At 36.6% G+C, this 27559-nt stretch overlaps 2 protein-coding genes across 2 annotated transcripts; one reads left to right on the forward strand and one right to left on the reverse strand.

Moving 5' to 3' along the window:
* Nucleotides 1-1895: 1895 nt before the first annotated feature.
* On the reverse strand, nt 1896-27154 carry LOC142977693 (HEAT repeat-containing protein 6). Its single transcript, XM_076121767.1, has 16 exons — nt 26829-27154; nt 26484-26732; nt 25951-26208; nt 25295-25504; nt 22950-23234; nt 21958-22169; nt 20923-21152; nt 20242-20579; nt 18759-18966; nt 18212-18375; nt 12606-12728; nt 10965-11089; nt 9022-9109; nt 5403-5627; nt 4086-4301; nt 1896-3351 (listed from the first exon to the last, which is right to left on the reverse strand). The coding sequence occupies exons 1-16, from the start codon at nt 26982-26984 to the stop codon at nt 3094-3096; spliced, it is 3345 nt and encodes a 1114-aa protein (XP_075977882.1). The 5' UTR covers nt 26985-27154; the 3' UTR covers nt 1896-3093.
* Nucleotides 23613-25193, forward strand: LOC142977999 (uncharacterized). The gene has a single exon (XM_076122203.1). It carries the CDS (start codon nt 23727-23729, stop codon nt 25161-25163), a length of 1437 nt encoding a protein of 478 aa, XP_075978318.1. The 5' UTR covers nt 23613-23726; the 3' UTR covers nt 25164-25193.
* Nucleotides 27155-27559: the final 405 nt, after the last annotated feature.

Raw genomic sequence — 27559 nt, forward strand, 5'->3', positions numbered from 1 at the left:
AATCAGGTCTTACGAATTTTCAATCAGGACTTACGAATTTTCAATCAGGTCTTACGAATTTTCAATCAGGTCTTACGAATTTTCAATCAGGACTTACGAATTTTTAATCAGGTCTTACGAATTTTCAATCAGGTCTTACGAATTTTCAATCAGGTCTTACGAATTTTCGATCAGGTCACGTGTCCGGACGCGAGTTTAGAAGTTTTTAGAAATTACAGAAAAGTGCGCAACGGCGCTAAAGAATTTTCACTTTATACTATTGATTTCAAAAAAATAGTAAATTTTAATTTGCTATTCTATTGAAGTCATGTGATGCTGTAATGGATGTATATGTTACTGTAAAAGCCCGAACTGTGGTAACTCCTAAGATTTTCCGGTAAAACCTAAGATTTACCAACGCTCAATGGTAAAAGTCCGAACAAGCCAGAGTTTAAAAACTATGTTACGATATATAAAAAATCCTCCTTCATAACTATGTTTATAACTATTTCACGGTATAATTATATACTGTGACATAGTTATAAAGAAGGAGTTTTGGGCATAGCGACATGGGTAGGTTAGGTCAGAAGGCTAAGGTGGGAGCGAGCGAAGCGAAGCTCCCACCTTAGCCTTCGTGGTTATTTTTTTTTAACCACCCAGAAGGAGGAGCTCCGGCGACATCTCGATATCATCAAGTGAATATAGGTAAAAGTTCGAAATAAAAGAATTGTTCGGACTTTTACCATTGCGAGTTGGTAAATCTTAGGTTATACCGGAAAATCTTAGGATTTACCACCGTTCGGGCTTTTACAGTAACATATATATTACGTAGATCATCCACATAATATCGAGCGTCCAAAGCAGCCCTCTGATATCATTACTGGGCAAATCGAGAATGTAAGATTGGCCAACAGCTAAGGAAAACCAAAAAAATATCGTTGAGTTTGGAAAAATACTGACTATACTGACCGATTTTCGAAAATACTGACTTTTACTGACCAGGCCCAAAAATACTGACTTTTACTGACTTTACTGACCTGTTTCGGCCCCTGCAGTTGTCCCGTTGCAGAAAAATCACGGGACTAATGGGACAGACGGAAGGGTCAAAACAACTGGTTCCATTGAGTTGCTGTGTGACAACAAGTACTTGGTACTTGCAGACGTTATACGTTGTGTTGTAGTACATTTTTACTTAATTTCTAGTAGATAAGTTGAAATTACATTAGGTACATATTGAATTGACTTGAGTGCTTGAGCTGCTTCAGGGGCCTGTTAACAATATATTTTTAGTTTCCTTACATTATGTTTTTTCAAGTAGGGAATTTCGGATAAGCATTTTACATTTATGGTATGGAAGGTCATAGATATAGACATTCTTGTCAAATCTATACTAATATTATAAAGCTGAAGAGTTTGTTTGTTTGTTTGTTTGTTTGTTTGAACGCGCTAATCTCAGGAACTACTGGTCCGATTTGAAAAATTATTTCAGTGTTAGATAGTCCATTTATCGAGGAAGGTTATAGGCTATATATCATCACGCTACTACCAATAGGCGCAGAGTACAAGTGAAAAATGTAACAAAAACGGGGGAAATTTTTACCCATTCTCTCTGATGTGACGCAAGCGAAGTTGCGCGGGTCAGCTAGTTAATTATAAAGTGAAAAGCTTAAATGGTAAAAAAACTTCTTGTGAATTTAAAGTTTACATAGAGTAGCGTACAATTTATCATCTGCTATCTTACCGAAGTACCAAGTACCTGTTGTCACACAACAACTCAATGGAACCAGTTGTTTTGACCTTTCCGTCTGTCCCATTAGTCCCGTGATTTTCTGCAACGGGACAACTGGCACCAAAACAGTATCACTTGTCCCGCCACGGGACAGCTGGGACAAAATAGTGCCAGTTGTCCCGTCACGGGACAACTCAACGGGACTAGTGGGATAGACCCAAAAAAAACCAGTAGTTCTATAATGAAACTAGGAATAGAGCTACTAGGATACGCCGAAAACTAGTAACCTACGCAAAATGCACTATGACAAAGAATGTATTTACTAAAACGTTGATTATTTTTAATCCAAAAGTTAGACTGTATTTATTATGTCTGCAATGCACTTACATAACTCCCAAATTGCGTGCGTAATAAACAGATCTGTGTATAAATCTTCAAGTAAACAAAGTCATGTTATCTGCCTCTATAGCTTTTGTGTGAATTAGTACCGTTTATGTACTACGGTGTAGTGGGCACTTATATAAGGACACGTCATTTTATTTATTTATTTAATTTATGCAGATAATTTTACTGCAGTACAAAGGGTAACATGTCTTTTAAAATAAAATATTACAGAACCAGAGATTCTGCAATGTTCAATAGCCGAAATGAAGCATAAACTACAGTTTACTTAATGAAAACAATATATAATTTCGAGTCGTAACTGAAAATTCCGAGCAACAATCGCTTACACTATTCCTATAGCTTGCATGTTGATCATAAATACGCTCCATTTACATATGCAAGAAATGTAAAATTCAAAATTCAGCCTCTCCTTCCGATGAATTTTGGCTGCGTTTGCATTTATACCCTCCACTCATATACCATAACCTAACGAGTATACCTGTATCGTAACATTCAAGATACGCCAAGCGCCTGTTACCACGGAGGGAACAGTTTTATTTGACCGTTTATAAAGTTTTTACGTAAAGTGATATCACGCTTTTTCTCATAACAGTCGTCTCTTACAGAGGAGCTCGTGGCTTAATTAACAACAGCCGCATGGATCAATCTCTGTGGTTAAGCTACGCTTGCCGAGGTTGTTCTGTGGATGGGTGACCATCTTATACATATCGAGTTCCTCCGTGTTTCGGATAGCACGTTAAATTGTGGGTCCCGGCTGTCATTTTCGGAACATCTTTGACAGTCGTTAACAGTAGTCAGAAGCTTGAAAGTCTGACAACCAGTCTTACCGAAGGGTATCGTGTTATATCCCAGGTAGCTGGGTTGTGGAGGTCAGATGGGCAGTCACTCCATGTAAAACACTGGTATCCAGCTGCATCCGGTGAGACTGAAAGCCGACTCCATCATAGTTTGAAGGCTAAGCTAATAAATATAGTCGTCTTTTACATATCAAAAATAAATATATCCTGTAACATATTGAGTGCTTGCATCTGCGTATCATTCGCGGCTGTCAAATCTACAGTCACATACTTGGCGGCTTGAAGTATTTTCAAACAGGACGCGTTTTCCGGCGGTAACTTCTGACATACTTGCGTGAAGAGGGCTTTAGCGCAGTCGTAGTGGAAGACTAGTGGGTCCAGAATGTCGGATAAGTCGGCTTGAGTTAGCAGACAGCATAAGTGGGCGAGAGTCACGCATAACTGTAACAAAAGAATAATTATAGTAGAAAATTGTTTAGATGCATACTTTCTTGGATTTTATTGAGACTTCTGACGAGATTTTGATAACGTAAGCTTCTAATATCAATGGTGTTTAATTAAAACTATAATATCTAGCGTTTCAAGATGTCATGCAAAACCCTATCTTGTATAGTACTATGGAAACAAAATCTGCAAAGGTCAACAGCTCTCAAACGATAAAAAAAGCTTTTCAATTGACGATACGATTTTTTTCTCTTGACGCAATCACTTACAAATAGTTCACAGGTTATTCATACCAAACACATGACATCAATGATAAGCGTCTATTGTAATATTCCATTCCATTCTACCGGAGAAAATTTCCAATGAGTCATGTGGCTCATATGTTTAACTGAACGATTCATTGAATACTAATTGAATGAACGTCAATGACGTCACACGGCTTTACTTTAAAGGTCTAAGTATGATTCTTAGTCTTTAAGCCTTGCAGGTATTTTGGCTTAAAAGTGCTTTTCACTGAAGAAAAGCTCGGCAGAACGGAATTGAAACGTGATCTATTGCGTCTTAGTGGGAGCAGTGTCATTGGTCGATTGGCGGTCCATTCTGCGGAACTTCACATCCGTAGCAACGCACTCTAAAATTTACCTATACTTTCTTTCTATTCTTCTTCATACCATACGACAAATAATTTTTTATCATATGCCAACAGCATATAAATTTCGCATGAAACTCACCTGTTCAATAAGATTATCCTTATGTTTATACTCATTGTAGTCATCGACATTGGCAGCGTTTTCCATAGCGGTGAGTATAGCGCGCCATATTGGCACGTAGTTGGCGCCGTACTGTGCACGCACGATAGGTGCCCGCAGTGCCGTCGCCGCTGTTATGCGCACTTTTAGGTTCTTGCACTCTTGCGCTAGGTTGCAGAAACTCGGGAATACTTGGCCCTGAGAAAATGGAACTTTATTGAAGAAAACCTCTTTTTAAAGGAACATTAAACAGTATTTAACGTAAAACGTTCTTATGTGCGATTACATTGCACTTGTATGCAGCATAAATAGTGATGTCTTGTAAAATCTGATTGATAGAAAGTTGAATTTATTCTTCAGATAATACGTAGTCGTATTGAAAAGATATACAAGTGTACAAAATTCATTAAAAACTTTCTTAACGTAAACTGTAATGCAAAAAGTAATAGGGTTTTTTCTTGTCGCAAATGATTATCCACTTAGTTCTTCTTCTCATCATATGGTTAGTAGTCAACCAAGTGTAAAAGTTGTTCAAGCCGCCCGACGGCCTTTGACGTGGCTTCACCCAGTGACCGGTAAACATTTCTTATAATTCCCCGTCAATCGTAATGCCTACATGAACGATTCCAATTTACCTCAAGTGAACTTTGTAATGTTTACAAATAATGTCACAAGGACAAAACAAACGTCTATTGAGAACTCGTGACTAGTCATAATAAACCCTGATTGATTGCATCAAGTCTTCATAACAAGGAATACGTTGATCAATGAGACTGTATAGAATCGAACAAAGTCTAAAGTCTATACGTGAACTCAGATACGTATCTATCAGTCTTTACTACGCAGTAAAAACAACGTCTAAATTGTAATCAAGATGAATCTCAAGAACTTTAGTAAGGGTTAACTTTTCTATTATATTTATAGATAGCTTTACAAGTAAGATTGTGACGTTTTGACCAAAAAGAGTCTCGTAAAACCGATTTTAGAATATTATATCAATTTGATGACGGGTGGAAAAATATGCACCTATTCTGAATAAGTGCAACACCGAATAATAATTTTTGGGCTGCCTCCTTGGCGCAGTGATTAAAGTCGCCAAGCCGCAACCATTGCGTCGGGATTTCGTGAGTTCGATTCCTACATGGAACATTTATTTATGCGATCCACAAATAGTTGTATATTATATAATATAGTATATTTGTAAAAGTCCCCGCGACACAAGATCAATTGTTACTGCGAGAGCTGTCTTTTTAAAAACAAAAATATTTTTTCTAGGGATCAAGACTGAAATCATCTCACCTGCCATCCACTGAAGCAAGTAAACAGTTGTTCATTCTTCATCGCATTCCCCATAGCGTAGCACGCGTTCCACCGAACCTTCATATTGTTCACTTTGCACGCGCAGTCCAAAAGCTTCATTATAGCCGTCTCGCATAAGGTCTTTATTTGCGTGTTCCGCATAATATTCTCATTCTTTATCAGCCTTAGAAGGTTGCCAAGGCCACGAGTCGCGCTCATTTTCACCTGTATTGCAAAATCGTGATAGTTATGGTCATTTGATAGCCGCTACTCGTGTTACAGAACATTGTTTTATGTAATTCTAGTGGTTTTGTCGCTAATTATAGCTATTGCTTGTATAATGTGTTGGAACATATAATGTAAACTCTCAATAACCTGTTAAATAACGTTCTACAACATTATAACTTTATATTGTTAGACGTATATTTTGTATTGATTACCAATACCGTGGACAGAAACGTTTGATTGATCAATAAATAGTTATTAATTAACAGTAAAAAATCACAAAAATAAAATCTTTATTATTGCTGGAATTAAAACCAGTTTATTTTTTATAGATAATCTTGATATAGTAATTTATAATACCTCTACGGTATTATTTTAATGAAAAAATATTTTCATTAAAGTAATACCGTAGTCTTTTTGTTCTTAAGTAAAACAAAAAAATAAAAATATAAATCTCTACTCGTAGTTCATAATTCATGGCATTCATTTATGTCAAGTAATCAATAAGAAAAACTTATAATTTCACAAGAACAAGACAAAATAAAATGTATTTTCTATGAAATCCGACAATAAGTTGCGAAATATTCCAATTGCTCGAATACTTCGCAGGATTTTGAGTCGAGATAATGCACCTAAGGGTATCCACAATTTGATTAATGTTATTATCTTTTCGGCCATATAATACACCTATCGTCAGAGAGTCTTGTATGCAAGATTCGTGACTGATGCAGGCAAACACAATTTTAAATTTGATAATACACAGAACTCATATTTATTATCCAGACAAATTGTGCATGCCAAGGCTCTAAGTAGAACTATAGCAAAAATTGCATTCTAATTGCGAAACCCTATACATTTAAATCAAAATGCAAGCCATACGGTAAAATCAATCGTACACGTGCTCAGTACTCTGCAGTTCAATGACCCAGAGCGCATTGATTAGCTAATTTCCCCTTAGGCGATAACGTATAGTTGCATAGTTAAATGTCAATGTAAGGACTTACTGTAATATTAGTTATAATAAGTGTTTTTTTTATAAGTAGTTAAGTAGCTCCTGCCCGTGACTAACCCCCGGTGTCTGGGTACATTTAGCGGTAGTTTATCTATTCAATAAGATTTTTTTATATGAGTTTTAACAATATTGAATAGATAAACTATCTACCAAAGAAACCGGGGGTAAGGCCGCGTGAAAATAATCCTCGGGTAAAAAGTAACCTACGTATTAAACTAAATTATAACTTTTCTGCCTAGATACCAAATTTCATCAAAATCTACTTACCCCCGGTGTCTTTGGTACATTTAGCGATAGTTTATCTATTCAATATAGTTAAAACTCATATAAAAAAAACGTTATTGAATAGATAAACTACCGCTAAATGTACTCAGAGACGGGGTTAGTCGTGTCGGCGTGATCGAGAAACAATCACCATACATTTCGAATTCATAATGTTAGGTATAGGTATTGCAATATTGGAGTACATATTCTGCTAATTCTATTTTTGTGTTTAACCTAAATAGTTGAAAGGAAAATAATAAACTGTTTTGTTATTAGCAATTAATTCATACAAATTACAACTTCAAGGATAATAACTTATTTATTCCATGACATAATTCATTGAAGCATTATTTAAATAACTTTCGTACAAATAATAACATACTTGTTTACAATAACATAGTGGGTTAAGCCAACAATACGGGAAAAAATATTATATGCATTAAATAATATTGAAAGTACTATTTCCTACAGGGAAACCCTGTAACGGTTATCTACACCAGATGACCGCTATATGACTCAAAGGATATGATATTTATACTATCTATGTATACTTATACTAGCTGACCCGCGCAACTTCGCTTGCGTTACATAAGAGAGAATGGTTAAAATTTTCCCTGGTTTTGTAACATTTTTTACTGGTACTCTGCTCCTATAGGTCGTAGCGTGATAATATATAGCCTATAGCCTTCCTCGATAAAAGGGCTATCTAACAGTGAAAGAATTTCAAATCGGACCAGTAGATCCTGAGATAAGCGCGTTCAAACAAACAAACAATCAAACAAACTCTTCAGCTTTATAATATTAGTATAGATTTGTACTGCCTCTCACTACACTGCCTGCATAGACTACACGGCTGATGTTATGTCACAGACAAAACCGCAGGCAAAAGCAAATGTTTCAGTAGCCTTTATGGTTTTTTAGTACATAAGTTACAACATTGCTGAGCTTCATCAAAATCTATTTAGTAGTTTTGGCGTGATGGAGTAATAATCATCCAATCATACAAACTTTTGCATTTATAATACTGGTTTAAATAGAAGTATATTAGATTTTGTTTATGTATTTATTATAGTGTTCTTTCATGACCTTCATATATATTTAGGTCAAATATGATTGTATTAAATAAATGTGTGTATTAATGGGAAAAGGTTAACAAAGCATTTATATTCTATCAAAATAATACTACTTTGGAACAGAAAATTACTTAAAATTAAATGAATGTTAAATAAATGTAAGAGTTTAGCGTCTGTTAAACTGATATCATGTAAAATATGAGCGCTGTGTTATTTAGAATATATTTACTACTTAAATGAAGGAGATCTAACCACCGGCTGTATCTTAATAGGTAATTTATGCAATTGATAGCTAGTCATTGTACCATTTTAAGGCACAATACTGAAATAGTTTTAAATTTTAAGCATTTTTATTCACTTAAAGCATGAAGGTCGTCCTTTAAGATCAGATGTATGGATGTGAATGAAACAAAGGAAGTTTGTAGGTATCGTATCAACGGGCGTTCTTTGGTCTCTGCCTATCCATATTTGAAAAGGCAGAATTTTATGTGTGTAAGAAGAGTAAGTCTTACAAATTATCTTTATTTCATGAAAACTTTATTTGATTATAATCTTCACATTGATTAGGTGGCCTCACTTCCATTTTATAATGTCAAGTATAATTGTCTGAGGGTCATTAGACACGCAGTCAAGTGACTATGTATATTTTTTTTACAGTATTTAGAGAAGATACGTTTAGCGTAAATATCTGTATTTGTTGTATGTGTATTGTTTATACTGCGTGCCATCCAGTGCAGGCGTACAAAACTTTTACCTTGAATCCTGTTAAAAATAGGTTTATTTGTCCCTAGATTTCGGACGCGTCCAAGTATTTACTTATTATACGTGCCATATCATGTACCAGTTTCTAATTACGTTCCAGTTCTACATTCGGGACTACGCAAAAACTTACAATTATTGTTTTATAAAGCAGGTCATTCACAACAGACCTCAAGCATGCAAAACATGAATGATATTCCCGTGGTACGTGCGCAAACAGACGGGGAAAAAACGTTCTATGACGTCACAACAGTGGGTGTTGACAATAAGAATTACGTTTTGTTACCTTATCGTTGTCGAGAGCACATTGTAAGCTGACCTCGAGGAGGCGAAACAAAAGGTCATCGTCTATTTCGTCGGAGTTCGGCTCCTCCCTGCAACAAAGTGCGTGTTAAGTCTTCGTATACTTTCGTAATCCGAACGTATACGATTACATCAGAGGGGTTATTTATTTTAGTCAATGTTTTGTCTCGTGTTGGAAGTTTCCATTAATGTAGACCGTGAACGAAATGTTATTTATAAAAAAAAAGGTGGAGATAACTTTATTAACGTAAGTCGCTAAGCTTAATTATACCAAATTTTAAAATAAGTGCGCTAGTGACGCAAGGACTGCATTATGAAACAAGTGAAAGTTCCTACTAAGGTACGATTCAGACCAACCGGCTAGCGTCGGCCCGCATCGGAACGGAGCCGTACGCGTGCCGCGGCAGCCGAACGTGTGCCGCGGCAGCCGAACGCGTCCGTCGGAGCTGTACCGCTACTGCGGTATGCGTACGGCTGCCGCGGTAGCCGCACGCGTGCCGCGGCAGCCGACAGCGTCCGCTGGAATCCAATCATATGTCTGGACTAAAGAAATTAGTGTTTCTTCCGTATCCATTTTTGATTTTAATATGTTAACTGTCGCTTGAAGAACACAACTTCAATGATTCGCTAGTTGCTGCACCGTAATCTCCGTTCGTATTTCCCGACGCACAGCTGACCGGCTCCGAACGGACCCGACGGCAGCCGATTGGATGCCGACGGCGCCGTTCGGAGCCGGTCGGGGCCGGTCGGCCGTCGCGACAGCCGAACGCATTCTGCGACAGGTCGCGACGCGTCGCGGGATGCCGACGGAGATAGATATGCGTAAGTTGCTTGCAAATATGAACTCTATTTACTGTTGTTACATTTCAATGTTCTTTACCGCATTGTAAAATGCCGCCCGGCCCGGCCCGACGCGAGCCGGTTGGTCTGAATCGTACCTAAGAGTATTGTTATCTTTACTAAACAGAATTATTACTGATCTATAAATACACAGTGGTATTTAAGCCTGTTTAAATACACCTAACCAATATTAGGAAGATCAAATATGCCGCAAGATAGTGCAGAACATTCGGGTGAAAATGTTATGGGGCCTAGTGATTTAATTAGGGTTAACTTGAACAGGAAGTTGAATTCCCTTCTTTTCGAAATGAATCTCAGAACTTGTTGGGGTCAATAAAAGTTTCAATAAATTTGCTTTACTGTACCAAAACGATTTCTAAATACCGTCACCATTACGGTAATGTTGCGAATGTTTTACCTAAAAGTACAGTAGATTCGCAATCCAACCTTACATTCTGTAGTAGAATTTCAAATCAGCTGTTGTATATCGTGCCCTCGTGGTATAGAGAAGACGATAGTCAACTCAAAACTCTTAAGGCAACAAATACAATGCTATATTAGATATTTCCTATATATACATAACTTTGCAAATTCACTCTTGACAAGCGTGTTTAATTAGGCAATTATTCCAATATTATGTTACCACAAACTTCATTTAAGCCCTTTATCGCCTTCGAATACAATGAAGACAAATATTTGGAGATAGGTAGGCCTCTTACTACGCATTAAAGTCAGAGTTGTCTGTGAAACTATGTTTAATTATTTACATCATTGTCTTCCTAAACATTTATACGTATAAGTACAAACTTACTGTACTAAATGCAATGTTAAATAGATTTTAATTGGAGAAATCCTGCTTTATCACACTAAATTACTTTGACCCTAGCAACAAAATATAGAAAATGGAGTTCGAAACATGTGATATGGAAAAATATCTGAGCGTATTTATAATTTCCGCTTAACCGATTTTGACGAAAATACAAAGATTGATGAAAGCCCGAAATCAAACGTAGGATAGCTGATTGAAAAAGTAGAGAGTAAATTTCTTTATTACCTAATTCATAATAATTAAACAGATCTACTTACATATTTAGAACAAGAGCATCGCTAAGGTTACCAAGCGCCCAAGCAGCTTTAGTTCTTACAACCAGCGTGGGTTCAGCTAACGCTCTGAGTATGTTCTCTCCACAATCACTCACGAAGCCGATGTCCTGAAACAAATAAGTACTGCAAAAACAAGAAAGTAGCAGTATTTTTACTACTTAAGAGTTAACGAGAATGTCAGATAATTTATGAAAATATAGATACAAACAATATCTAGTGACTACTGTGAGAAACGAATAATTCAGAAAATTATTATCCGAAATAGACTTTTATGGGTAAGACCAGAGGTTTTCAATGGGGCCATATTAGCCCTAGCGGTGGCGCAGTAGCTTTTTTTTAAGCAGTATTAAGTAATAAATAAGAAGGTAAAAAATTTATAAAAAATAATGGAAAGCAGTATTAAGTCAAAGAAATCTAATAAATAAAAAATATAAAATTAAAAAAAAATGGAAAGCGAGGCTCTGGTTTTTTAAGGGGCGGTAGTACTATCGAACAAACTGAATCATGACCCACCATGTGCTCATTTTCTAAAACGCGTCTATATACGCGTAGGTCGAAATTGGCTTGAACCTTCGTTTCCTTGGTAATGAATTTGTTATCTGTCATTATTGCGACAAATCTTTGTGCGTCAATACAATAATGCTTTGCTACCGTTTTCAACAGGCTCCGTGGCGTAGTGGGTTGATTTTACGACCGCGACGCGTCAGGAGTGGGTTCGATACCCACTCAGGGCATGGTTTATTCAGCCATTATAGGAAATAATGTAACTATAAAAATTAAATAATATAGGGTAACCAGTATAGTTATTACCCGGTTAAGGAATTGAAACACAATTTTGGTCAATCGTATCTTTATTTAGTAAAACATTGACATAAATTCTTTTATAAACGCAACTTAAATATTCTTTCTAAAAGAACATCAGTCCTTTGTTTCAATAACTTTATACTAATTCAATATAAAACACTTAAAAACCAGAAATACTAGCGAATACTGTTAATTCAAATGTGTTATCCTTAACAAATATTGCAACAAACTTTTACTTTTTCTTTTCGAATTACACACCTGTCGCACAAACGTCGGACATGAGTTCTATAAATTAAAAATGTTACCAATATTCTGAAAGTGACATATATCGCAACTAATTTGAACTGGTTATTTACTTTAGAAATTAAAATAAACGTATTATTCCTTAACATTGGCAGTCACTGTATGATGGGCAACGACTATAATGGTTACCCTAATTGTTTCACAGATTACTAAATGACGTGCTATTTGATATTTGACACAAATAGATTTTTTCGTAGTGAAAAGAGTTTAGACTATTTATATTCTACATTCAAATTAAGAGTGATTTATCGAAAACGTATCTACGCACTGTAATAACAAAGGTCAAAGTTGTCTGTAGTCGTGGATACATCATAACACAGTCGTATGCATGTTTAAAATGTCCTAAGTGCAACTTTGACGATAGAGACGAAATTCTTACTGTTTTGACGGTGTCAAGCGAATTATCGGCAAAATGGGTCATGAATCAGTTGGTTCGATAGTACATTAACGGTTGGGTACCTATTGATTAGACTTTCAATTGGGTAGGTAAAGCTACTTTTAGCTTACAGTACTTACTTCTCTGAGTGTCCGGTACATAACCAGCATAGCTAGTGCTCGCACTGCGGCCGCGCGGACCGTCGCTTCTTCATCACTACAAGATCCTATGAGCAATGTGCAACATAGCACTTGAAGGTGTCTCTGGAACATACACGTAAAAACATCTAGTTACAAAAGTAAAAGCGGGAGGCTTCGTTGTCTGCCTTTCAAAAGTCTGTATCTCTAAACAGAATTATATAAATATTTTAGGGGTCTCCAATACAACAAAGGTGTAATTTTTTGCGGATATTATAAATAATGATACGAAACAGTACTATATGCTAGTCTAACTTGCACTTAGCCGAATTTCGTTTATACCACTCCCTTAAATATTTAAGGAAATGGCCTAAACAAATTCTTAGTTTACATTTACCTACTTTGCTAAAGAATATTCTACCATAAAAAAGATACAAAAATAATTAATTAATACATGCTACAATTTCTTCTAGATAAAAGTTATTAATAGTTACATTTGACTGATAACCTGAGTTATCATTATAATTAACTGATGCTCTCTATTTACGCAAATGCACTTTGTTATCAAATTATTATCAATGATACAAATATACTTCTTAATAATTGATAAGGCAAAAGGTACCAATCCAATTAACCTATGCCTACAGGCAAATAACAAGTTATAAGATTACATGATAAACTTTAAGGACAGGCTATAACGGAACCCAATAAAATTCGTGTGGGGAATTTCCAGTCCCATCAGTGGAACTAAAGTAGGACTAATACAAAATTGCTAACGGCTTTTAAACGCAATGAGAATTTTAGGGTTTACGATACCTCGTTTCCTGCCCGAGGTTCGATCGCATTTATTTTATTTTATTTTATTTTATTCGGAAAACAAACAGTTTCTAAATCTAGGGTTACAACTACATACTTAACAAATAACCATTTATGTGTTTTCGCATATAAAAACTTATATAAACAGCTAGAGCAATGAATTTATATTTAAGTGCCTAAGTGTTTACAATTAAAGAACCGACTCAAACCACTGATTGGTCATAGTACGTTTAAATTTCGCGGGACTTTTATTGAACAAATCAAGCTCAGGATTGTCAGCCAGTTGGTTAACGTAACGCGCCGCTCTTGGAAAGAACGAGCTTCCCCTATAGTTGGTAGTGCTATGCGGGACTGATAGATATGCAGGAATCCTTACTGTTCTATTAGGCACTTTAATGTCCAACAATGAGAGGAGATGTGGAGAGTCTATTAGAGACTGTGCAATTTTAACCAAGAGACTTACGTCTGCAATCTTTCTCCTCTCATAAAGGGGGAGTAAATGGTGTCTTTTACATCTCTCTGTGTAATTGCTATCTCTCTGCCTGCATTTAAACTCTAGAAATCTAGCAAATTTACGCTGAACACCTTCAATTCTATTAATATAAATGTCATAGTGTGGATTCCATATTTGAGAGCAATATTCTAGAGAGCTGCGAACGTATGAACAATATAGGACTTTCATGATTTTAAGGCTGTTGAACTGTGAGCAAGATCTTTTGACAAAACCTAACATCTTATTGGCTTTAGTAACAATATATTCAACATGTTTGTCATACAATAACTTAGCGTCGTGTATGACACCCAGGTCACGAATATGATCGACTCGCTTCAGCACAGAGCCTCTAAGAGAATACTCATAATTAATTTTATTTGCTTTACGCGTGAAGCTAATAGAATAACATTTCGAAATATTTAAGTCTAATTTATTGTTTAAACAGTACGCCTCGAATCTGAAAAGATCTTGCTGCAGCAACAAGCAGTCGTTAGTTGTTTTAACTGCTTTGAAAATTTTCATGTCGTCAGCATAGAGTAGGAATTTAGAGTTTTGAAAACATAAGTAGATGTCGTTTATATATATATTAAATAATAACGGCCCGATCAACGAACCTTGAGGGACGCCAGAGGGAACAGTTAACCACCTAGAGACATAACCATTAATTGCCACGGCCTGGGACCTATTTTTGATGTAAGAGCTAAACCATCTAAACAGATTGCCATGTATTCCTGCTGCTAATAACTTATCCAGAAGTATTGAATGATCGATACGATCAAATGCTTTACAATAGTCTGTAAAGATGGAGTCTACCTGACCGCCAGAGATCATATTTGACGTGGTGAAATCAACAAAGGATAGTAAATTTGTTGTTGTTGATCTGCATCTTATAAAACCATGTTGTTCCGGAATAAAGTAGTTAGACAGTGCAGAATATACTTGATTAAATGCTATACGTTCAAATATTTTAGAAAAAATGCAGAGTTTGGATATTGGCCTATAATTATCCGCCAACTGTTTATCGCCACTTTTATGTATAGGAGTAATATATGCTGATTTCCAAACGCCTGGCATATATCCTTCTGTGATCGACCGTTGAAACAATATAGTCAGTGGTTTGGTTAACTCCGTAGCGCATTTAACTATAAACTTAGGAGATATGTCGTCAGGTCCAGCTCGTTTAGACAGATCCACAGACTCAAGTAGCTTGCGTAATACGTCGGAATCTATGCTAATGTCAGTAACTATGTTTGTGAGTTCGGATGTCCTGTGGTTTTCTGCAGGTGGAGAGCCACTAGTATGTGTACAAGGGGTAAGGAATGTTGACTGGAAGTATGTCGCGAACAAGTTACATATATCTTCCCCTGTTGATGCTTCAGTTCCCTCATATTGTATTTTGGAGGGTAAATTATTGGAACACTGTTTATTGTTTTTTATAAATGCCCAAAATAATTTAGGATTGTAGACAATAGATTCCTCCATACTATTTAGGTAAGCTTGGTAACATTCATCTTCCACCCTTTTAGCTCTCTTCCGAAGTAGACTAAAGGTGTCATAGTCTGATGAGTTGCCATAAACCTTGAATTTTTTAAGAAATTTATGTTTTTCTTTGAGTATTTTAATTAAGGCTGGTGTATACCAAGGCGGATATCGTGTGGGGTAAACGATCTTACTGGGAACATATTTATTTCTAAGGTCGTATAAACAGTCATAAAAACGCTCAACAGCAGTATCTAATGGGATAGAAGTCAACCTCTCCTCCCAATTGAATTCACTGAGTTTCAAGTTAATCATGTCGTAATCTGCAATATCATAAAGATATTTCCTTCTAGGAGAGGATTTCAATGCGCCCATGCTAATAGAATTTAAATGAACAAGAAGAGACTTATGGTGCGCGTCTTCAGGTACTAATGGATCTTCACAGGCAGAGACAGATAAATGATGATTACTCAACACCAAATCTAAAATTCTATTGTTTACATTACGGCATAAATTGAATTGTTTTAAATTGCATTCTGAGAGAGTATCTAAAAAATGAAATTGGGTGTCACCGATTGTACCAATCGGCTCTAGGGTATCTCCGTGGTAAGACCAATCTATATTGCTTAAGTTAAAATCCCCCACGATTAAGAAAATATCGTTGATACATGAGTTAACTATTGTTGACAATTTATCCGTAAAGTTTTGTAACTGCACATTGAACGAATTACCGTGCTTCTCCGCGCAAAGATAAAGCGTACATATATGTATTCTTTGTGCGACACGACCATTGTTGTTCATAACAGTGATGGTGACCCACAGGTCTTCCGCCGAGGATTGCCACTCCGGTCGTTCAATCACAGCAAGGTCACGACGCACGGCCAAAACCACCCCACCCCCGTACATTTCTCGCGTTGACTGATAGTTCCTGTCTCTTCGCCAAACCATGTACCGATCGTCGAAGAGCTCGCTGTCAGCAATACTGCTAAGTAACCAAGACTCGGACAGGGCAACAACGTCGTACGCATTCATGAGTAAATTACGTTTAAAAATATGTGTTTTCGTTCGCAGCCCTCTCGTATTTTGATAATAAACATTTAAAGCAGCCATTTACCTATTTTGCAAAGCAATAGCTTTATTACAAAGCCTAGATATAAATATATAATAAATATAAAGGCAGTGATTATGTTGGCGGCAGCAATATAATATGCGTAGTGTAAAATCACAGTACAGGAGTGATTGAATATGTAATAACTGTATGAAAGACAGTATTGCAATTAGCTGATAAAAACACGCGTTTATTGCATGTATGAGCTCCCTGTAACATGAAAATTCTGATATGATTTGCAAAAAAACATAATTGATATAATACTTAGGCAGAGAGACACCAATAACATTATTGAACGCAAAATAAATGTTATGAGTAACATTTAGAAACAAATCTAAAGAGCGGGCAGATTGAAAAAATTTAGCACTGCGTATGAGTAACAAGCGCAACACACAAAAGCCAAAGTCATTGAGGGAGCAAGACAGCGCGCAAGCAAAAATGACCGGAAAGCAAGAGCTTTCGCATACTCGAGCGCGCGATAACTGTGTGAATAGAGTGCTTACCTGCGATAAGTTGTTGGCCGGTCGAAGATGATTCACGCTTGTATTGTATAGATAAAGACAAAAGACTACGGTTATGAGTACGGTTCTCAAACTGTTTACAATAAAATTGTTAAAGTTGTATGAATATTGTATTATGTAATTTTTAATAAGTCCTTCTCGGTTTTTATGAAAAAAGTAGGTGATGTATCTGTTTTCTTTACCATAATCTTGCAGTGTTTGACCCAGATGTATAAGTACCGTTTTTCTTTAACCAGTGCTCTTGCTTTATTCAGTAACATTTTGTTGGCAGGCGTCAAATGATCGTTTATATAGAAATTAGTATTTGATGAAAAGCCCAGGTGTGATAAGGTAAGCTGGTTACTCTTGCGTGCAGATGAAATAAATTCCTCTTTCTTATATCGGCTGTGGAATGCGATAATAATAGATTTATCTGCATTCGGTAATCGAGTAGGTATCCGGGCTATGTAGTTTATCTCTTCATTTCGTATGCTGATATTTGACAATTTGGTGATTTTTTGGACTATCTCGTACAGGTTCTCATTCTTCTTCTGGGGTATCCCACGTATTTCAACGTTATTGGCTCTGGCCCACTGATCTCTATTTTGCATTTCATAATTGAGCCTTACAATCTCATTTCGAAGAGATGGAACTTCGTTCGCAATTTTCTCTACCTCCACTATCCTTGTTTCTAATGACTTCACTTTGTCCGAAAAGTTGCTGATTAGGTGATGTGCCATTTCGATGGATTCTTTGAGGTTATTCAGCTCACTTTTAATAGAGTGAACGTCTGACACTAGTTGAGGTAGTGACGCCAATTGGAGTCCAATCTGGGTGAGTTGGTCTTGCATTTTGTCTAACAAGCTTCCACTCTGGACCCCAAAGGCCTTTCCCAGGACAATCTAAGCCTACGTACTTTGATGATCCTAAATATTTACAAGAGAACTACCACACTATTACAACTGAACAAGTAGACCCACCTAAACACCAACTTCTGCCCAACAGACCAGTGCAGAGCTTCAGTTCTCTTCCTCAACCTAGTCCTAGCCCAAGCACCCAATTCCAGGAACATCGTCGCCCACCAATCCATTGCATCGTAAACCTTAAAATTCTCACCGCGTTTAAGGCCCGTTAGCAATTTTGTAGTGTGTGAAAAAACCACGATAATTTAAAATCTTTAAAGTGGGACTGATTGAAAGGTGGTGTATTTTACCGGCAACTCTTTGAAGCTTCTCTCCCCAATGTTGGCGATGCAGTCACACACCATAGCTTTGGCGGGCGTGTTCTCATGGCACTGTAGTACGGACGATAATGGAGTAAGTAGCTTGCCCCACATGTACACACACTGGCTCAATGGTGGTGATTGATCCACTTGTTCTGTGAAAAGAGAATTAGTATAAGGTTTGGTCCAAATCTACTTCTTTTTTAAACAATACTCAAGTAGGAATACGCAATACCGATAGAAAGTATTGTCCTGATAATTAAAAAAGACATGTTTACGAAGGACGTACCACTGATAAAAGTATTTCGCACTTTTCAACTGATTGCAACTAAACGAAATTTACTGAAATATGCTACGCACCTTGCCTATAGGCTATAATCTACTAACATTCAATATCTTTACTCATAATAAATCTTAAATAAAAATATTTCTTAAATCCATTACGTATTTGCTTCAAGAATCGGATACACAGTCTTAGATCCGATTCTTGAGTACGGCTTTTGATCAAAAGCAGTAAAACGTTCTTAAATCCACTTACCTAATTTCTGTATCCCATCTCCAATAATACTGACAACTCTAGCCGACTGTAGCACAACATCTTGATGTTCGTGTTGAAGCATTTCACTGAGGATGTCACTCAACAGTGTAATGTGTGGGTACAACAGATCTTGGAGGTGATGGAACGCGACCGCCGAAAGCACTTGCAGAGATTCTAACACGATTGGTATCGCTGAGGCTTTGCAACGCTGAAATTTCATACATATTTATTCATATGTACACACATAATATCACACTTTTTTGCCATAAGGTAGGCAGGGACTAAACACTTGGTACTATCCTTCCAGATCTTTATTCATATGAAGATTTATTGGCTATACTCGGGACGTTATGAAGTTACGATATACGTCAAAGGCAAAAGTATCATAGGAATGTGACAGTGCTAGTTCCATGGGATATGCAAATGCGAGCCATAGGTCTGACAAAAATAAGAAATGATGTAGTTCATATGTTCGTAACGGTCTCTGTATAGTGTATGGCCTACCGGGTATTAAATATTAAAATAATCATAGAACCTAAACATGTAAACGGCTACTATAAAATGTTCAGAAGTTTCAAGGGAACTTCTCGAAACCCATCACAGATTTTCAGTTGAAAGCAATGCTGATGGGTACATCTTAGATGACCTAGATACGAGGCCCGAGGGTTGAATAAGGAAGCATCTTGACAAAAATGCAGGGTTTTGTTCATTAATATTGTTATCTAAGTGTTTATGAACATTTTTTTCCTCAAAACCGATACAAGCAATGACTTAAACTTCTTCTCCAGATTTTACTGGATTACTCTGCATTTTGTTTTTGGGACAGCTGATAAAGTGATGGTCTATGGTCAAGAGGTGGCACATGTCAATCACATTCCGGATTTTACTGGACTTTGTTTTTTAAGTATACCCGATAAAGCTAGTTTGAGTATTATATTTTGTTATTACAGACTTGAAACTGGTTAAAACTAGATAGCAAATTGGAGTATCACGATTGCCTCGTGTAGGTGTCTACAGGTTATGATAACAATATAATTGTAGCTTTAGTGTTAATGACCATAGTAAATTTATCGAATATACCAAAAACAATATCCAGACTTAACTAGTGTCAAGATGAAAAGTCATTTTTTCAAATCAATCAGTCAGTTATCTTTGGTATTTTTTATAAGAAGTCGTTACCAGTTGTCTCGCGGGAGTGATTAGGTATAAGTATTTCGCAGCTAGCACTTTAGAAAAAAATATTGTATTGTAGACATAGACAATCATAGAGAACAGATTTGTCTAGGGCCGACTCTAGACGGTTATATTGTGCAATTTTATCCCGAAATATTGTCTGTCTAGGGACAGCCTAACTAATAAAACTATATACAAAGTTTTTAGTTGTTAATCGAGAAACGCGGGTGTATTTCATACACCTCTGTTTTTACCTTCAGGTGTAACAAACATTATGTATGAATGCATGTATGTAAAAAGTTGAACTCACCACAACCTCATTCCCTCTAAAGATCCATCCCATATTCTTGAAACAGATATCTAAAATCCAACTTCTGAAATGATGGCCATCGATATTTTCCTCACAATCGTCTTGATCCTCAACTGCAGTGAACATTTCATCGTCCGAGTACCCTTCCTCAAAATCATCGCATTCTTCCGTATCAAACTTAATACTAGTGTTTAAAGGCACTTTTGAGGAACTCATACTGGTAGATATTTTGGTAGGGACTGCATCTTTTTCTACGGCTTTGATTACTTCTTCTACTTTCGGGTCGACGGAAAGTACGCAACCCATTGTAATCAATGCTCCCACTTGTAGTGTTACATCTGGAAATTAATTAGTTTTCAAATTAACATTAGGTATATTCTGATAAAATTCCTTGATCTAACAATAGTAAAAATTTGACATCATCATCATAAATTTACACAATTGAAATGTTTAAGTATTTCTTATGGGGCAGTAACAAAAAAGACATAATAATATACTTTAGAATCGTCATTGTTATTCATAAAACTGTTAGAACATGTAAGACTTTAACATAATTTACAACATCAGTACAACTACAAACCAATCCTATCTTTTAAACCAATTTTCAAACAGAAGAATTGTTAAAATAGAACTCAGGACCTCAAAAGGCAGTAAGCATTAAACAAAATTCCTTTAACCTACCTCTATGTACCAAAAACTTTCTGGTAGACATAACAAGCTGTGTAATAAGTCCTTCCTTCATCTTATGATAAGGCGTGGCCTGCACAAGCGCGGCGCAGCACTTCAGCGCGACTATGATCACCGCGTGGCTTCTCTCGCTCTCCAATGTACTGTGCAATGCTTTATGCATGCAAGTTATCATGTAGCCTAGAGATTCTGAGAACGGGATGAATGATGTGCTTTCCTTTTTACTGCAAGAAATAAGAATAGAAAGAAGTTTTAGTTTGTAATACATAATATACGAATACGAGAATTATTTGGTCGCAGTCTGACTCCGTAGTCTACTCAGTCAGTCCGACTACAGTCAGAGCAACCTGCGCCGAAACGTCAGACGTTTGATGGTAAAATGCGTGTTCGCGTTAATCCTGTATTCTAATCAATCAATATATATAAAACTCTTACGTTATTGAGTGACTGACTGACGGACAATGCACAGCCGAAACTACTGAGTTGATATGAAGATTCCTTAGGAAGTGTAGAAAAGCACTAAGAGAGGATTTTTGGAAATTCACGGGGGCAAAGCTGCGGGCTAAATTAAAAAAATATATAACGAGATATGACCATCCGCCTCCCACGTCGATTAACCATAAACAATTCAATAATTCAGTCAAATTTGTGAGTGGTTAACCATTTTGTGGGTCCTCTGGTACAGTCAGAAACAATAAGTTAGTTCTTCTGTTAGTTTTACATTTACCATAGCATTTTTATCGATGAAAATAATAAAATGAATACTGTACATAATAATAAATAAATAAATTTAACCCATTTATGTCCCACTGCTGGGCAAGGGTCTCCTCCCGTAATCAGGGAGGGATTAGGCCTTGAGTCCACTGTACATAAACTTTATAATAATTTTGTTTGTTGTCTAATAGCATTTCATACCAAAAAGTACGATTGAAAAATGAGGGTACACATTTTTTCTCATGGCAGCTCAGTCTGAAAAATGCAGTACATGTATGTACTAAGAAGTGTATTAATATGTTTATCAGCTATTACCTGCTTTCTGCCTGTGACAAGTACATCCTTGAACCGGATAGAAGCGCTAATATGACGCTGAGCACACTAGCTCTACTGCTGGCTATGGGGTCAATGACCGCGCAGTATGCTAACGTTTTCTTAGCTGCCTCGCTTGCAGACCAGCTGTTAGCGTCCGGAGAATCAGGCATTAGAGCCCACCAGTAACCGAATATGTCTCTTTTCTCTTTTACCTGAAAATTTAATTATAAAAAAAATATTTTATACTATGCATATATTTTTCATAAAGGTATCTACAATTTAGATAAAGACAGCGTCAGAAATGTGTGTACATTGACACATTTTTAATCGTACTTTTCTGTATGAAAATATCAATTTATTTATACAATTTGGCAACAACACACAGTAATTGTAAAATTACTCTAAACCTAATATAAGTACATTAGTCATTTCAGTATACTTTTGATAAAGTACCAGTGCAAACATATTTTTGACGCTGACTGTAGCCATTGTGATTTTCCACTACCACCACAAATTACATAATTCGACGTCAGGGACCCAGTAGGAAGTGGGTAAGTATTACTCATATTAAACAAGTATTATTCAGCTGAGCACATGACGAGTGAGTCATAAATGGTAGTTTAGTATCTAGTTGAACATAGTGGCCGATGTTGCTAAGGCCCTTCATACACAAGGCTGTGCAAATCTCCGATAGATCAATAATTTAGTCGTCAAATCGACTACCACCATGCAAATCGAGTCGCAGGTCGAATGACAGCGAGGCGACTCGTGCACGATCTTCGTGGATCGTTGAGAGATTTGCATAGCTCTGTATAAGAAGCGTCAAAGTTTGCAAAGATTCTGGCACACAACAAATAATCGAAATATAAGGCAAGGCTGTAAAAGCTCCATAATTTGCAGTTACATACACTACAACTCAGGCCACTTTCAGTGAAGTATTCAAGTAACTTATGTTAAAAACAGAAACACACAATATTTTTTTTAATACTTACTTTGACCAATACCAGCAGAAGATTGGAAGCACTTTGCCTAACTCTGGATCTCAAAGCTATCAGTTTTACTTCCCTACTATTCTCTACATCAGACATATCGGAGTCACTCGTCAGCGCCCAGTAATGTTTCGCTTTCTGCGGCTCCAAGTAGTTCCTACTCGCTGGTTTGTAAGCAGAATTGTTCTCAAAGTTGTCCACATCTTTCATCAGACTACGGTCTGACACCGGTATCTCTTTCTTCAAGCTCTCGATAGCATTGTTCCTTTGCTTTCTTAGTTTTTGTTTCTGGAATACAGAATATTACGTACTTTAACAAAAGCTCATTTGATACTCAAACTGGTATGTGTTATACCTACATCGTTCAAATAGGTTTTATTCAATTGTATAGTACCTACTGTTTTTTTTTCATAAGCAAAGCACTAACTAACTTAAAGCGTAAGGTTTTATAATAATTGGTTTCACAGCTTTCTAGTAATATTCTCAGATATTTAAACATTTAGCCATTACATTAGTCATACATATTCGACCATAGTCTAATTACACATCGTAGGCACCTATCCTATCATCGTCGGCTCACGCCATTATTATTTAATTTAAGACATTTAACCGGCCACCACCACTAACAGTGAGTCAGTGATCAGTACTTAGTTATTTAAAGTGCGAATATTCGTTCACTTCTTTAAGCGAGAGCAGAACAGAAGGATATCAGTACGTGTGGTAGTCATATTCAATACTTTTTATATACATATCGGACAGAAACAGTCGCAAAAACAACAAATGATTAAATTAAGAACATTTGGAGGCGTTGTGCAAGCCTTGTGCTTGGCACTAGTGTGGTGGAGTGCAGTGTCGGCGTATTCAAACCGTGTTGAAGTGGACCCCAGAAACCGCTACGTTTCCACAATACCTGCTGAAACGACATCAGGCTCGGAGTGTGCAGGCGATTGCATCGATGGTAAATGTATCGTGTACACAGACGGAGAATTGCAACCTTGCAGGAATGTGCGCAAGCCGAGAATCGTCTATTACACCGGTTACATAATGCAACAAGAACATCCAACGTGTTTGAGTGCGTGCATGGGCAATATATCTACATGGTGTTTCGTCGATAAAATAGGCACCTGGGATTTCTGCAACAAAGAATGGACAACCAGCGCCAATAGCACCACTGCAGGCTATCCGAAAACCATAAGAATTACAGACTGGGCTCCTCCAGCAAGATGCATCTCGCCGTGCGAGTACAGCGCTGATGCTAACAGAAATCTATGTAAGGTGGACAAAGTGAATACCCGAAATTGCGCACCGTATGGCTTCCCCTTACCACCGCATGTTCCGAAAAATAGCGACAATAGTGTATCCGTTATGTTACCAGCATGCGTGAGGCCTACTATTCTTACCGATTTAATAATGCGAAAAAAACGTACTCCACCTAACAAACATACCAACACAACCAACTCTGATCAGGAGCCGTCAGAGTGCTTGGCTGCTCAAAATCCTGATCGTGTTGATAGGTTTCGAGCCCCCGTAAGCGGTGGCATATTTCAAGAGGCACCTCGTGGAAGCGTGGCTACAGATGCAGTGGCTCTTAGAGACATGGGCGAAACGGATAACAACCCTACGGCGCCACTAACGAGTATCACAACACTTTTCAATCGTCAATTGAACCTTAATTTCCCTGTTGTAGTGCGAGCCCGAATCGACTTAGACGCTATACAATCGACGGTGTTACCTCGGCCAAGCAATGGTATTCAATTGGCTGTGCCTGCATTGGCTAGCGCATTACGCACAATACGTTATACTCATCGCGGTACCGTTTACGATTTAGGTCACATGATTGGTTACGGCAGCGGTGGACCCGACGCAGATTATAATTGCGCACCACAAACGACTGGTGTGAATCGAGGAGTATGGCTATCAATGGAGAATCATATACGACAATGGGTGAACCTGGGAAGTCCGACGGCATTTGTCGAAATGCTAATAGTCGTGTATTACGACGCTGATGAAACGTATTTACCGATCGCGTTTGGTGTGAACCTAGTGTATTTCCATACTGCAGGTGTTGTAGCCAGTGTCTGTAATGACCTTTTGTTTTTTAATATGCAACTTCGTCGCAGTCCGCGTGGTCCGCGTTCAGTTGTTGATTCTCTACCACCACTGTTTCAACTTTTGATCAAAAACAATGCAACTACTGCAGGAGATATGTTACATTAATGCAAAAACATTCTGCATTCGTAACATACATTTTTCCATAGCTTTTATAATCAAATTCTATAACATTTTGTAACTATTAATACTGTGCACGTAATGAAATAAATACTTTTAAAACAAACAATCAGTCTTACCTTTCCACCTTTTGGGTTAGAGTTATGAACAACAGGAGGCATAGCTATAGTCTGTTGTGCAGGCATTATCTTTTCCGGCTTGTTTGCTTGTGTTGCCAGTCCAAAGAGAACGAAATAACGACATATTCCCATCACTTCTGGCAAGAGTATGTTTATATTAGGATCATTGAAGTAGAGCTGTGACAATACTCTAAGGGCTGAAATTACCACCTGTAATAAAACATTGTTTATATTCTATAGTTCTTTTTAACTGATTTCGAAAAAAGGTATAGGTAGGTACAGGACAATGAAACCTAAGACCACATAGTCACCAACTTCAAAACCTAAGTAAGTAACCTGTCCAGAATAAATATTTTTGTTTTTATCTTATTAATAGGCTTCTAATTAGTTTTCAACAGGATTTTTTTCGGAATAGTTATGGAATAGAGATTGGATAAGGATGTAGTAAGTATATAAAAAATATTTTCTAGGTTTGAGTGGAGTTGTTTTCCTTGAAGGCAGTCCTCTTTATTCATTGTTTATTTATGGTAGTTACTCTTACTACTCAAGAGATTGGGAAGCGCAAACAAATTAGTCATCAAAAAAAAATTTACCTATATACTAGACTTAAACCTTGTCTATACATGACCATTTACACTATAATAAAAAATACTCACCTTACAATACAAAAATTCATCATGAGACTTAGAATATCCTTTCATTAGAAACTTAACAACTATTTGTGAGATCCGTTCTTTCATTTCAAGTGTCACATTGGATTCAATTTTATTATCATCAGTTGTTGATATAAGGCTTATTATACATTTGAAAGATATTAAGTATATTTGAAGCAGATTTTGTGTAGTCAATTGACTCCTGTTAGGATCTATAAGTGTAGTTAGTATTCCTTGACTGCCGATGAGATCTTCAGTGAACTGAAAATGAAAAAAAATGAATTTGACATGTTTAGTTTATTTTGTCTTTGATGTCAACATTTAACATATATTATTTTTGTGTGAAAACAAAAATGGTTTTGTGACTCTACCACTGTGCGTAACAAATGACTTACTCAATTTGTGAAGATTATAAATATTGGTACCAACTTAAAATATTTTTTTTGCATATCAAATAAGTTGAATCAAGCATTATTTGATAAGCTGATTAAAAGTAACCATAGTTTGAACATTAATAATGAACAGCACATACAAACCTTGTGACTGGCTTGAGGATTTGCATGTAATATACACTGAATACTATGTAAAATATCAGGCAATACAATTTCAGAACATTTCTTCAAACATTCCACGTGCCATGATATCACCTTCCAAAGATAATCAGTATCAAACTGCAGATTCTGCTTACTTATAATACTGTTGATTAAGTGTGAAGTTTTGGCTGCTAGAAACTCATCAACAGGTTTCACATTCAAACACAGGGCTGTTATCAAAGGAGCGGCATCCTAAAAGAATAAAAATAGAACATTACTCACAGTTTTAGTCACTTTAAGATATATTAAAAAGGTATACACTCTCGGCCATGCTTCACGTAAACTTACCGTTTTACGAACAAATAACTCCACTTTATAAGGCTTAGCGTTCAACTCATCTATTAGCGTGTTAACCTTCTCTTTATTATATTCCTTTAAGTACAAAAGATTACATATTTCACCGCATAATACAGAAAAGTTCTGGGATTGATTGTTATTCATCATGACCGAATTTTGCCGAACTCTTGATGCAATCTATTATTCCCATAAATTGTATTTTCACTTTACATATTGTTACTGCTAACGGTAACTAACTTTCAAAGTTATTTTTAAGAGAATTATGAGGATATTATCACAGGTTTACAACAATTTACTTGGAAAGCTCAGAAATTAACATCGATTTGACACTTTTGACATCTCAGACAATTTGACATTATTATCTGACAGATAACGTTCTGAAAGGTACGGCGTTGAAAACAAAAGTTGAAATATAAGTCAATTCTTTAAATATTTTTTTACTTATTTTGTGAATACTGTGTACTAACAGATTTAGACATAAAGCTAGGACGGCCATCAAGCTAAACTAGAAAAAGTTGCAGCGTTTCACTAGATACAAGTAAGATAAGGTACAAATTATACACACATAATACTTACAGGTACTTAAGGTACATACAATGGATACCTTAAGGAAATGAACCTGAGGCATCAGAGCTACTGAGCTTAAATATGTTGGTTAAGTTATTTCTTAAGATACGATAAAATATGGCTTGAGCGAAAAGAAGGTACTGGATATGCTGTAA

The sequence above is a fragment of the Anticarsia gemmatalis genome, chromosome 13 (assembly GCF_050436995.1).
Source record: "Anticarsia gemmatalis isolate Benzon Research Colony breed Stoneville strain chromosome 13, ilAntGemm2 primary, whole genome shotgun sequence".
NCBI lineage: Eukaryota > Metazoa > Arthropoda > Insecta > Lepidoptera > Erebidae > Anticarsia > Anticarsia gemmatalis.